The sequence below is a fragment of the Lepidochelys kempii genome, chromosome 4, assembly GCF_965140285.1.
Source record: "Lepidochelys kempii isolate rLepKem1 chromosome 4, rLepKem1.hap1, whole genome shotgun sequence".
Taxonomy (NCBI): Eukaryota; Metazoa; Chordata; order Testudines; family Cheloniidae; genus Lepidochelys; species Lepidochelys kempii.
Window position 1 is genome coordinate 81553299 of NC_136383.1, and position 12641 is coordinate 81565939.

General features: G+C 38.1%; 1 protein-coding gene across 8 annotated transcripts in view; it reads right to left on the minus strand.

The window, feature by feature from the left end:
* FAT1 (FAT atypical cadherin 1) overlaps window positions 1–12641 on the minus strand; it is a 148910-nt gene that overhangs the window by 14842 nt on the left and 121427 nt on the right. For all 8 annotated transcript variants that reach the window (XR_012158655.2, XM_073341873.2, XM_073341878.2 and 5 more), the window contains 6 exons: window positions 10717–10950; window positions 8658–9047; window positions 6588–6802; window positions 6015–6152; window positions 5478–5621; window positions 4081–4278 (listed from right to left, as the gene is read on the minus strand). Coding sequence is in view for 7 of the 8 variants with exons in the window: in XM_073341873.2 (XP_073197974.2) it covers window positions 4081–4278; window positions 5478–5621; window positions 6015–6152; window positions 6588–6802; window positions 8658–9047; window positions 10717–10950 (1319 nt within the window). In the remaining variant the exon portion in view is untranslated. The remainder of the gene's footprint in view (window positions 1–4080; window positions 4279–5477; window positions 5622–6014; window positions 6153–6587; window positions 6803–8657; window positions 9048–10716; window positions 10951–12641) is intronic.

The window sequence follows — 12641 nt, forward strand, 5'->3', positions numbered from 1 at the left end:
TAAGAAATGCACAGTAGCTGGTTTCAGACAGCAGATGGCGCTTGAAGTATTCTTGTATTTCAAACATGGAAATATCCTACAAAGCCACAATGATTCACGCAACAAACATCCAAACACACTTCTCCATACAGTCATTGGGAGAACCTCAGTTAAAACAAATCCAAATTGTGAAATGCCAAACATTACATTAAATTGAAAAGGCAGAAAGTTATGTTTAATTATATTGTGTTTCATGATTTGTCATTGTGATGAAGAAAAACATCCTGTGATGATATTTGCTTCAAATAACTATAATAATTATCTTCAACAGTATCAGACTGTCTAGCTGCAACAAAATCCAAAGATTTTTTTAAACATGATGCCGGCGAACCTACAACCCATTCTAGCACAAGGACACATATTGTGATACAAAGAGAGGAAAAATAGAGTGAGATAATCTCCTCCCCTCCTTTCCCTTCCATTTTTCTCTTCCTTCCCTTCTCAGTTCTTCTCTTTGCATTACCTCTCTGGAGCAGAGTTCTGTCACAGATAGCAAATGTGAGCATTGTAACTCTAATAGCACACACAATACAGAGTGGCACAGGAAAATCCTATGTTGTAGTAAAAAGCATCCCTACAGTTATTGTATTACTGCTAGAGAGGGTTAGTGCTCTTGGAGACAGGCACAGGAAAATCATTTTATATTTTCATACAGAAACAGAAACCCAAACTTATGAAAATCTGAACATAAGATTATAAAAAGGTTTTACACGTATGCAATAATTTACCATTTTAATATAGTATAATTATTTTAGAAAGATGGGCTTATGTCTGGAAAGCTGACTTTTAGTAACCCATATGTTTACAGAAGGAGACAGGACTCAAGCACATGTTATGTTTGGTTTTGCCTAGATTTCTGACTGGTTGTTCTAAAACAAAGGGCAGAATTCAGATCTGGGGGATAGGTAAAAATGGAGAAAAGAGAGAGAATAAAAAAGAACAAAGGGGCATGTAGAAAAAAAGTAGTAAGAAGAATTAACTAATGTGGCTATATTTAAAATAAATATATTGATAGTATTTTAAATGGAGCTGGTTAGGAATTTTGTGCCACAACATTTTTGCCAGAAACTTCTTGTGGAAACGTATCAGTTCAGACAGTGCTTTAATCAGGAAGGTTTCTCAGGTCCAGGATGGAAATTTTTGTGCAAATCAGAGATACACACCTCAAAAAAGCCTACCTCAAAACCCTGCTCTGCCTGGTGCCCTAGCCACGAGGCTATAGGATAGTCTTTCCCTCGCTAAGTTAGAGTACGCACTTGGGATGTGGGAGATTCAGGATGAAGTCCTTGGTCTGACTCAAGACTCAGGTACAGCAGGTCCCCGGTATACATTGGGGTTGTGTTCTTGAAAAGGGCAACAGATACCAAAACGACGTATACTGGGGACCCGCTGTTACAGCAGCGGAGTAGGCAGGAGGGGACATTTGGGTGGGCGGGCAATGATGGGGTGCGGCGCGGAGGGGTAGGAGTGAGCTGGCCGCCTCTCCACCTGGTCTTGCGGGGGAGGAGGCATGGATAGATGCTCGGCCCAGGGGCTCCTAGAAAATTGGGGGCCCCCAGAAAAACATCAATTGTCAGAGGCTATTGGGGGACAGACTGACACAGAGAATAGCTCTACAGAGGCATCTGAAGGAGCTCTATCTTTCTCTCGATCCAGGGAATCTGTAAGCCTTAGGTAATGCAGGAATGTAGAGACTGTTTTTAAGATCTGTGTTCCTCAAATGCTTTTCTTACCCCGACCACCTCCTCCCTACATCCCAAGTCTTGGGCTGCATTCAAATGAAGATTCTGTCTATACTGGTTCTTATACTGGTGCCCATTATCATAGCATCTGTGTATGACACTCAAAAGTAAACCACAGCTCTCTCTTTTCTCTTCCTGCTTAGGATAAGTATGGTATGGTTGTTATCTCAATATGGACTGAATCAGCATACACAGAAGAGTGGACAGGACTTCTCCAGGCCCCTGCATTAAGAAGTAGGAGGTACAGCTTATCTGAATTTTTTGATGAAGCATTATTTTGTCTGAAAATGCCAATTCGTCAGACAAACTTTCTGTGGGAAAAGGCTGCTTTCAACAGGGTTTCTGAGGATGGAATTCCTGTTCAAAACCAGAGAGAAAGACACTCACCGCAGAGTAGCCTGGCAGCCGAGCGGTTAGGGAAGTGGGAGACCCTGGTACAAGTCCCTACTCTGACTGGTTCAGAGGTCTCCCACATCCCAGGAGACTTCCCTAACCACTTGGCCGAATACCTATTCTTGGGTGCCTCTCTGTTCATGGAAAAAATGGGAAAGGTTGCAGTTTCATCCCATTGTGGAAAAGGAAAATGTTGGAAATCTCAATTTATTTTTGCAGAATGGGAAAACAGTTTCCACATCCAGCTTTAGTGGAAAGCAAAGCTCTGTTTTCTCATGCATGTTAAATATTAGTTACAGGAATAATCTGGAGCTTTGGGGAGAGAAATTGTTATTGGCTTTTAAAGAATGTGTAGGAACAGAGCAGAAGATTTCTCCCAAAACAAGAAGTCTAGAAATGTCTGAGTCAAATGAAATAAGTCCTGAAAACTTGTAAAATTTTGGGAAAATTTTTTTAGCCCTAGGATCTTAATTCCTCCGTTCATAGTTATCTTATTTATCAAATTATAGCTGAATTAAATAACATCTGATAAGACAATGAAGAGTCGTCTGATCTTTTCTTATGGCACAGTCATCTAACAGATATAAAAACGTATCTGGGAAAACTAAGCTATCAAAGAAAGTGAGATTTATTGAGTTAGATCATCTTCCCTTTATTGTAGATTGCTTTGATAGCAGCCTGTTGGGTTAGAGATTAAGCCAAAGTATAAAAAACATCTGGCACTTGAAAAAGTTACAATATCAGAGCCAGATCTTCAGCTGTTGTAAAATCTGTGCAGTTCCATTGACTTAAAGAGAATCAATGAAATATGCTGATTTACATCAGATGAGAATCTAATCCATTGTGTGGAAACACTGTTACAATACAACATGTAAATTAGTATCTGATGTGTATCATAAGAACCAAAACTGTATTGCTATTGTACTTATATAGAGCCATGTGAAAAGAAGATTGTGCTATATAAAAGTGTTTTTTAATTCATTACGTAATATTTCAGCGCTGCAATGCTGTGAAGCCTTTATTAACCCCTGTTATGAGCATGTGAGCATTCTCTAGCTTATTCCTCCAGGTTTCAGTTGGAAGCCACAATAGGAAGAAGGATGCAACAAGACAATGCCCTCTATTACCACCAGTAGATGGTCTCAGGAACAGCACTACAGATCTAGGGCAGGGGTTCTCTACCTTTTTCTTTCTGAGGCCCCCCAACATGCTATAAAAACTCAACAAACCACCTGTGCCACAACAACTGATGATCTGCATACAAAAGCCAGGGCTGGCATTAGGGGGTAGCAAGCAGGGCAACTGCCTGGGGCTCTGTGCCACAGAGGCCCCCACGAAGCTAAGATGCTCAGGCTTCAGCCCAAGGTGGCAGGACTCAGGGCCCCCAGCTTCAGATCGGGCTTCAGCTTTCTGCCCTGGGCCCCAGCAAGTCTAACACTAGCCCTGCTTGGCGGCTCTCCTGAAACCTGCTTGAGGCCCCCCCCCAGGGGGCCACAGACCCCTGGTTGAGAACCACTGATCTAGAGTATGGCTGTTTTCATGTGCAGTAAAATGCCTGATAAGAAATGAAGAAGAGGGACAGAATTCTGAAAAATAGACACAAAACAAAGGGGTGAACAAACACCCTAGGACAAATGTTCACCCTATTTACTCTTCACATATGCCTTAATCCTCCAATGAAATCCACAAAGACAGACCCCGGACCTGCTTGGAGTCCTGCTGATGGGGTTTGCCTGTGGAGTCAATGGGGTTTGCCTGTGGAGATCTCATTGCAAGAATCACTACTTGGGATATCCGGGTCATGTCACCAATATGCAAATGGCTATCCTCCAACCGCAGGGAAAAAGTGAACTGGGTAATTAAACTGGTTAAAAATGCAAACTGGCTAGAGATAAGCCTCTCATACCTTAACATGGAGAAAATAATGATCCTTCACTTTGCGTTTCAGTGCAACAGATGTGGTAAGCACTCCTTGGTGGTTAATCTCAAAAGCGTTCTCTTCATTTCCACTCAGCATGGTGAAGATGAAAGGTGGACCATTATGGGAAGAATCCTTATCTGTCACTGTAAGCTGGAGCACACTAAATCCAACAGGCTTATTTTCCTATAAACATATACGAACATTACATCACACAGATTCATTATAATAATGTAATTAGCGAGATACTCTGATTTGGATTTCCTTTCCACAACAGAAAAAAGTCAATTGGTATCACAGTAGTGTCAAACAACAGTTGTTTTTTCTACTTCCTGGAAATTTTTCCAGTTCTTCTGGCTTATTGTGTTAAAAAATGTCTTGGCCTTGAAACAGGGCTGGCTCTAGGATTTTTGCCACCCCAAGAAAAAAAATTTTTGGCTGCCCCCGCTTTTTTTATGGAGAACTTTGAGCACCTAACTATTTTTATTTTCATATGCAAGGACAAAGGCATAAACCACAACAGGCAAACAGACAAGTTAGCTATGATCAGTCATCAACATGAGTGAAATATGGTTCAGGGTTTCCCTAAGTCAGGAATACTTGCTTATTTAATCTCTTTTCCAGTGCCATTATGTTCTGCCCAATTCAAATTTGTGTCATGCCCCTGGCATACATATGAAGGGCATACCCAATGAAAAAAAGTTTCTTATTTTCAGAGAGTTACTTTAATATCATGTTATTTTGTTATATTTTATTCTGAGTATTCCTGCTACCTCTATCTCCTTGTTTCAAAACTTAAATCCTCAAAACATCAGTTCACATCTACCATCTGTACCCTGTGAGATGTGAATGACATTTCCTTTACAGCTGCTCAGCCTCATCTCTTAATCAGCCAAAGAGGGCTATGGAGCTACATGAATTAAATAATGGTCTATGTGCAGGAGTACAGAACACCTACTTTACAACAGAGCAGCCAAAATATAGTTTTCTAAGCATAATCTCTATCCGTGATTAGCAAAATAGGTCAATTTGTAATGTATGTATTTTTAAGCTGTACTGTATATGTATGTTGAATGTTGTACAGTGTAACCCAAAATAAAAATAGAATAACGTACATGTTAAAAGTGACACAGCCTATGAATGAAGTATTTCTCTGCAACTTTTGTAATAAGGCTGCACAATATGGTGCTGATTTTACAACACTTATTTACACTGATAAGCACTTAGGTAAACAGTCCCATTTATATTAATTCAGCCTTAAATAATAAAAAAATATATATTTTTTTCTGTTGCAAAAATTTTCAAGTCACAGATTAAATCCAAAAACTGTACTTAGTTTGATTGTCATAAAATCTATAGTGCTATGTTTAGATGTGCTAGATTACCTGGATGATAACACTATAGTTCCCCTTTGAGAATACTGGAGGATTGTCATTTACATCTGATACATCAATGTTTACAGTAGTTGTGTTGACTCTGGATGGATTTCCATTATCTGAAGCTTGAACTGTCAAGGTGTATCCTGAAATCTTAAAAAAAAAAAAAAAAAAATCCACACATTCATTAAAAGAAAGAAAAAAGTGACAAACTGAAGAATTTTTATTAAGTGAGAAAAATATTTGAACCCACATAATACACTGGTACTTCAGACCAAGAACAAAGCTCTAATATATATCAAATACTACAATTAATAAAAGACCCTCTTCCAATCTGAATAAAACAAACACAAACTAATGCCATAAACAGATGGCGTCACTTCTTTAAAGTGTCCGTATTGAAAAAATTACATTTACCTATATTTTAAAACACCTGAAGTCATCAGAATTTACATAAATATCACCTCGGAAAATAGCAATGTAAATTACCTGTATTTTAATCGTACCAACTGAATTAAAAAAAAAAAAAGTATAAAACTTACTTACCTCTTCTCGGTCTAGAAGTTTAGTCACTTTTATTTCACCGTTGGTATGGTCAATTGTAAAAGGACTCCCCTGATTGCCATCTATAATTGAGTAGTGAATGTGACTGTTTGAAGGTCCATCAGCATCATCTGCCATAACCTAGAGGACGTCATATTTTCATTTAAAACTCATCTAGGTAGATACTGGTGCTCTTTCAATAAATTCATTCTAATGGAAAGCACAGCTGTTTCAAGTCTAGCATATTACAGAGTTATCAAGGCAAAAACTCCAATATTTGGATTTTACGGAAATCAGCTAAATTAATTTCCCTGGAATCTTTCTGAAAATGAAATCATAATTCACATAAATGGACTACAACTAGTACAAAATATTCTGCACTTTCCCTATATGTTTTATATTCCCAGTTGTGAAAGATTTCTTAAAAGGTTAACAATTTACTACATAGCAAATCGGTATCCATTCATTTGTGGCCACCTTCAAATTAATATTTATTTCTCCAAGAGAGAAACTATGATTGGCACAACTGAATAAAACAGACGAAAAACAAAACCAAAACCACATGATAATACGTACCGTAATGACCGATTGTTCAAGCATGGCATCCTCACTTATTACTGCTGTGTAGGTGTCTTGGCTGAACACTGGAGTGTTATCATTGATATCAGTTACATTGATATTCACTGTTACAACATCACTTAGTGAAGGTGTGCCTCCATCTGTGGCTTCCACTGTCAAGTAATACTCATGGGAACTTTCATAATCCAGGCTTTCAATAATAAAAATGGCTCCTACAAAGAAAAATCACATACTTTCATACTTTGATATTACTGTACTATTACATACTATTGCTTTTCAGTTTGTTTTAATTCATTTCCAAACAGCCCAATGACCTGATTAATCCCTGTGTTAAGACAGTGTAAAATGGGAGATACACAGCAATGAAATGCTAGAATCTCCTTCCTTAGAGGTTTTTAAGGTCAGGCTTGACAGAGCTCTGGCTGGGATGATTTAGTTGGGGATTGGTCCTGCTTTGAGCAGGGGGTTGGACTAGATGACCTCCTGAGGTCCCTTCCAACCCTGATATTCTATGATTCTATGAAATCAAACCCTAAACATTTAGAAGCTACTGCTGCTGGAGCGAAAAACTGTCTCGGATCCAACTCACTTTCTAGGAAAACAAGAGTCAGAAAAAACATGTCCTGTTTTCATTTTCCATCAAAATAAATAAAATATGAGAAATAACCTTTGATTTCATTTAAACAGAAACCAGCTTTGATGTCAAAAATACAAGAGTATTATGTCAAGTGTGTAGTACGGAGTGGGAGCAATAGAACTGCCTGGGCTATACACAGGTTTTGTAGCAGTAGAAGGATTTTGGTTAGGAGTCTGGTTTTTTTTTTTTTTTAAACCAAAATGGTACCACACTGTTATACCAGACACAGTTATATTTACATGAAGGTGCCTAATTCCAGTATAGTTTGTTTCTCTTCCCATATGAGAATAAGTTATACTGGTATAAGCACTTTTATACCAGTGTAACTACATGTGGGGAGTGGGGAAGGAGTTGTACCATTTTAACAATAACCAAAGTAGTACAACTTGTGTGTGCAAATAAGGCCTTAGGAGAGAGAAACTCTTTTTCTTGAAAACACCTTTTGCAAAAACGCTACAGAATATACAGGACTTATGCTGTAAGGAGAACTGAGGTATAAGTTACTCTTTACTATAGTAGTAGAACTGGACACAATTTTCAAAAGCAACTAATGACAGGTTTCAGAGTAGCAGCCGTGTTAGTCTGTCTTTGCAAAAAGAAAAGGAGGACTTGTGGCACCTTAGAGACTAACCAATTTATTTGAGCATGAGCTTTCGTGAGCTACAGCTCACTTCATCGGATGCATACCGTGGAAACTGCAGATGCATGGTATGCATCCGATGAAGTGAGCTGTAGCTCACGAAAGCTCATGCTCAAATAAATTGGTTAGTCTCTAAGGTGCCACAAGTACTCCCTTTCTAAAAGCAACTAGGTGACTTAGTTCCGCAGTCCCATTGACTTTCAGTCCTTAAATCCTTCATCTTTAGGCTGGATACATTGATGGGTAACATAGTTCTATCTTTCCCTAATGCCATACCAACTCTTTTAAAATTTTCATCTTTGAGGACCAATGATCAATTTTCCTTGTCGGTTTAATCTCAGGTCTTTCTTTGACAAAACCTCATTTAGATTATACATAATGGCTTTTATGAACAGACTGTTACCTGTCATTATAGTAGTTGTTTTTTGTTTTTGTTTGTGTTCTTTTATTTTTGGCATCGTGGAGAACACACCGGTTAGGAAACTTCTACTCTACTTTGTAGACTAAGTAAGGGTATCCTAAATAGCAGCTATCAAAAACATTACATACAGTTAATTTTTCATATATTACACTCCTTTCCAAGACTATTTTTAAACGAATGAACATTTCAGCAGACACTAACAAAACACATCAGGCTAAGATATCACTGACTTTACAGGACATATGTTTTAAGTCTATCTGCTTGGCTTATCAGTTGCATGATGTGTAATAACACTGCTTGGTGAAAATGATACAGCTAAATATACATTAACACACATGCTTCTGTTAATTCACCCTTATGTTCTGTTACCTGTTGCTGAATCAATACTGAATTTTCCATGTTCATTTCCACTGACTATTGAATAGGTGATCTCAGCATTGGCTTCAATGTCCCTGCTAGCAGCATAAATCTGAAGAACTTCTGTTCCAATTAAAGTGTCCTCTGATACAGTGGCACTGTACTCTCTATATTCAAATACAGGTGGATTGTCATTTATATCCAAAACAGAAACCACAAGACTACCAATAGAGGACAGCCTTCTAGGTAAACCCTGATCTAAAGCTTTTAAAGTCAGAGTGTACACTGCCTGCAACTCCCGATCCAAAGGCTTCTCCAACCGAACAATTCCAGAGAATTCATCAATAGAGAACTGCCCATCAGCAGAGTTCACTAGTGAGTAGCGAATTTTATGGTTCATCCCTGCATTTAAAAACAGAAAAGCTTTTTATGGAACATGAAATGACAGCTAAAATGCATAGCTATAGTGATTAATCTAGATTACACTTTTTTCATGTGTATTCTTAACACTGACATGCACATTAAAGCAAATTTATATAACTACAGTGGCTACAGTCAAGAGTAGAAGCTACTCATATGGTATAAACTATATCATAAGCTATAGATTTGTAACTTCTACTCCAGAAAGACTGAAGTAGCTATCTGTTTTATTCACAGTCTCTGTTAATATGAAAATATCGGGTAGTAATAGAAATTTAATTAGAACTTCAAAATGTTAATTTCTGCTTTAGAGGGTGAAATCCTTTAAAAATATTATATTATACACACACACACACACAGGCCAGGTTGCATCAAATAACTAGGCTCTAATCCAGTAAGTTTATTTAAGAATCAAGTACACAAGATGAACGACATTCTCTGGCAAGAGTTCTGTATTAAAATAACAACATAGCATTTTGTGCCATTCAGTTCGCTTATGAGCCCCAGAGACTGGCAAAGTATGAAACTGGCTCTCTGCTGCTACCTTCTATTATGCAATTTAACTTTATCATTATAAATAATGTTTTTCTTAGCACTGAGGCAATACCAAATATTACAACTTGACTATCAAGACCTGACACGTATGGGACAGTGTTGTGCCTTCAAACACAGAAATCATATGCTTCTGTAATTCTCCTGTTGAGTTTATAAGCACAAAGCGTAACTCTAAGTTAGTTTTAATGTCAAATTCAGGCCATATTCACACAGCACTTTATAGCTAAACAATGATGAACTACTTATCTCAATACCACTGCATATCATATAACAGTACAATACTGTATGATACTGTCATGATCTATTTGACTGAGGGTCATTTTTTAAAAACGTCACTTCTGTTAGACACTCCCTCGAGCACAGAGAGCCTGAAAATAAGGACTAAGCCAACGAACTTACAACATTGTAAAATTAGTGTACTTGAGAGGAGACTCGGGCCCACACTTTTCACTCCCCTCCATATTTTGCACACAATTAGTTACAAATAGAGCTGGCTGGGAATTTTTTGATGACACAGTTTGTCAGAAAATACAGATTCATCGAAACCTGATATTTCTCAGGACTAGGATGGAAATTCTCATCAAACCAGACAGAGGGAGAAACCCACCCTAGAACAGCCATCAGCCTGGTGCTTAGGGTACTCACCTGAATGTTGGAGACCCAGATTCAAGGCCCTTCTGAATCAGGCATAACAAGGACTTAAACGAGGGTCTCCCACTTGCCAGCTGAGTACCTTAACCACTGGGCTACTGGCTATTCTGTGGTGGGTGAGCCTCCCTCTTCCTCTGTTTTTTTCACAAAAAAAATCCAGAAGATTTTGGTTTCATCCCGATGTGTAATGGGAAAAATGTTTGAAGTTTCAAATTTTTTTCAAGTGTGAAAACTATATCCTGCACAGCACTAGATACAGGCACAAGTACACACTTTCAAAGCTACTAAGATGAAAATTGTATTGAATTTACTAGACCTAAACATACCATTTAGCGACCTGATCCTGAGAGGTACTGAGTTCCTACAAGTTCCACTGAAAGACACATCTACATCTCCACTAGCTAATGATTACTATAATTAGTAAATATAGTTAAGTAACATGTACCTGCATCCACATCTGTAGCCTGCACTCTTGCCAACAGTGTTTTAGGCTCAGTGTTTTCAAACACTGTAATGGAGTAAGGATCAGCTGTAAACTCTGGGGCATTATCATTCACATCTTCTAGAGTGAGAATAACATTAGCCTTGCAGAATCTTCCTCCTCCATCTATGGCTTTGACTAAAAGATTATAAACTGCTTGCTGCTCACGATCAAGTGGTGCTAATGTGGTCAGTTCACCTATAAACAGAACAACAGATGTAAAATAAATGGACTTACTTGAGTCCCCAGAATTAAGCATTCCAAAATGATTTGTACCATGATGTTTTTATAAAATCTTTCTTCTTTTTTACTTACAGAAGCTAAATAACCATTTTCCTTTTGAGGATAATTTTGTCAATGGCTGAGACAACAGCTGCACTACACTAATGAGCCCCATACTGGGCAAAACACGTCAATGGCTGTCTGTTCAGCTTATAAACATTAAACACTGAAACCTTTTGCTTTCTAAAAAATTCCTCTAAAATTGCAATTGACCAAATATGTAGCACGCAAAACACAGAACATATACATCTATGCATACACATACATGGTGCATTATTTGAAAACAAACATTTTAAATAAAAGAAACGTTTGCATCCTTGCTTTAATGAAATGCAAAGTTAGAAGAAAATGTATGACATGTTATCCCTGGAGTGAGGAAAGGAAGAGATGGTCATGTGAAGGTTACAAATGGTTTGGAGTAAGGGAAGGCTTCATTATGTACTAAAAACAAAAATGAGAGTTTTTGCCAGTGATTTGGTAGGGGAGACCTCCCCTTTGCTCAAACACCTAGGAAATCCACAAGCTCCTCTCTCAGGCCATTAAGTTGCAATCCTTGCATGGGGAACCTACCCTTGGCTCTGTCCCTATGGCTCCACCATTTACTTTGCTTTATTTTTGTCACCCTTTGCTTCTGCACCCTGCATTGCATTGGACTGGAGAGTGGGATGCTTAGGCCCTCAAAGTGGTCCAGCTTGACCTAACTCTTGCTTAAGTAGCTCTGAGTGGCATGGAAACCAACCAATAAGAGTGTGACGGAGTGCAGACCACTCACTTAATGCTTCCAAGCAAGCCTGGGGTGGTTCTGGTTCACTCATCCTATTTAATTCCCTGCCACTAGCTGCAAAGCTTTGAGAACACTGGACCTCCCTTTTGCACTATTTTCTATGTGTACAGCAAGATTTAAATCCAGCCAGAGGGTTGGCCACCAGAATCTGACTGAAATGAAACTTGCTATTTTTCAGGTCAAAAGCTATGGTTAGTAACCAATACATTAAATATGAAAAAGAACAATATTTAAGGTATCCTTTTATTCTGAACTTCTTTGGCATGAAGTCTGATAGCAATTAAAGAAACATGACTTTTGGCTTCAAGGTGTTTTATATTTTTCAAGAACATAAGAATGACCATACTGTGTCAGACCGATAGCCCATCTAGACCAGTATCCTGTCTTCCAACATTGGCCAGTAGCAGATGCTTTAGAGGGAATGAACAGAACGGAGAAATTATCGAGTGATCCATCCCCCGTTATTCAGTCCCATATTCTGGCAGTCAGAGGTTTAGAGACACCCAAGGCATAGGGTTGTGCTCCGACCATCTTGATGGACCTATCGTCCATGAATGTATCAAATTTTTTTTTTAAAACTCATTTATATCCTCGGCCTTCACAAAATCTCCTGGCTATCCACAAGTTAATTGTGTGTTCATTTCTTTATTTCTTCTCCAAATACTGAATGTTTACTGCTTTCCTCTAAAACAATTTAACATTGAATTAACATTTTAAAAATAAACAACATTTGTTTTTGTGCATACATATTGATTTAAGTATCAACATTTACATACATTTTATTTAGTTGTAAATATTTTTTAAAAGGTAGTGTATGCAACTT